Here is a 1,344-nt window from a genome sequence, read left to right as displayed (position 1 = left end):
TGAGATTGGCTGCATAGATTCCTTGTCTCTATTACATTAAATGCTCGCTGAAAATTGCATGTCTCAGTATGTTTATAGTCATCATACCAATTTGGTTTCTCTTTTGCATGGGTTGGATGTGTTGTGAGTTCATTGAAAATTATTTGGGATGCTTAAAAGATAAATGTTGAATCCTTCTGTAAGCGAATTGAAAACACTACATCGTTCTGATTTCTGAGTGCGCATGGGATTAGACTTTTCTCCTCACTGTGGGTATTTTTGTTTGAGCAAATTAATATGAATGTTTTTATGATCGCCTTAGCTTCTGCCTGTCACATATATTCATGAAGCCTTTGTAAGCTACTTGTCTATTGTTATTATATAATGGGATCTTGGATGACTCAGATTCGTGTAACTTCAAATGCCATCTAAGTATACTGTCTATGATGTTTGACTTCAAAAGTAATTGGGCAAGTTATAATGTCCTTTATGCTTGTTCCTTCTTGTGTTGGGAGAGCTTTAATATTAGGATATGTTTAAATAACTCTGATGTTAAGGTCATTTTTCAAACTGTCCTGGCAATGAAATATGGAGCTGAAGGTGAAATGAGTTAATTGACGTTTTAAAATGTTAAAACATATGTTTCGAAGTTTTTGAACCCAGCTGTATTTTTAACTGAACTGATTGCTCTTCATCTGTTTTTTCAGACTAATCTCTGCCTCTTATGACATTTGACTGCTTATTGACACAGCAAAATGGAAATGATAGTTTATGTGGCCGGTCCTGGTTAATTTGGGACCTAGGGTTGCATGATATAATGATTATTGTTTATGGCAATGATAACTCTATAAATTTCTACTTGAGTATGTTGAAATAAATTTATTGACTATAACCTTGCAGATTAGTTTTCAAGAGTTCAAAAACAAGCTGCTGGAACCAGGTTTAGTGGACCATGTAGTCGTGTCTAATAAGTCAGTCGCTAAAGTTTATGTAAGAAGCTCACCACGAAGTCAAAACAGCAATGATCCAACTGAAGAATCTAATTTTGAAGAGGCTGTTGGTGGTGCCCTGGCAAGTGAGAAAACAAGCCAGTATAAATATTATTTTAATATAGGGAGTGTTGATTCGTTTGAAGAAAAGTTGGAGGAAGCCCAGGTAGCATTGGGGATTGACCGACATGATTATGTACCTGTAACTTATGTTTCTGAAATGGTTTGGTTCCAAGAATTAATGAGATTTGCTCCTACAATTTTGTTATTGGGATTCCTCTTTTACATGGGTCGGAAAATGCAAGGGGGAATTGGCGTTGGAGGTACTGGCGGAAAGGGCGCACGTGGGATTTTCAACATCGGAAAAGCGCACATC

General features: G+C 36.5%; 1 protein-coding gene across 1 annotated transcript; it reads left to right on the top strand.

Moving 5' to 3' along the window:
• Positions 1-567: 567 nt before the first annotated feature.
• Positions 568-1,291, top strand: LOC140966368 (ATP-dependent zinc metalloprotease FTSH 3, mitochondrial-like; the record flags this gene model as incomplete). The annotated part of the gene is made up of 2 exons (XM_073426670.1): positions 568-579; positions 880-1,291. Coding segments are annotated over exons 1-2 (424 nt in total), but the record flags the coding sequence as incomplete, so codon positions are not given.
• Between the last annotated feature and the right edge of the window lie 53 nt (positions 1,292-1,344).

Source organism: Primulina huaijiensis, unplaced genomic scaffold (genome assembly GCF_012295235.1).
Source record: "Primulina huaijiensis isolate GDHJ02 unplaced genomic scaffold, ASM1229523v2 scaffold205670, whole genome shotgun sequence".
Classification (NCBI taxonomy): Eukaryota; Viridiplantae; Streptophyta; class Magnoliopsida; order Lamiales; family Gesneriaceae; genus Primulina; species Primulina huaijiensis.
The sequence above is the reverse complement of the archived record's forward strand: the minus strand, read 5'-3'. Positions and strand labels throughout refer to the sequence as shown.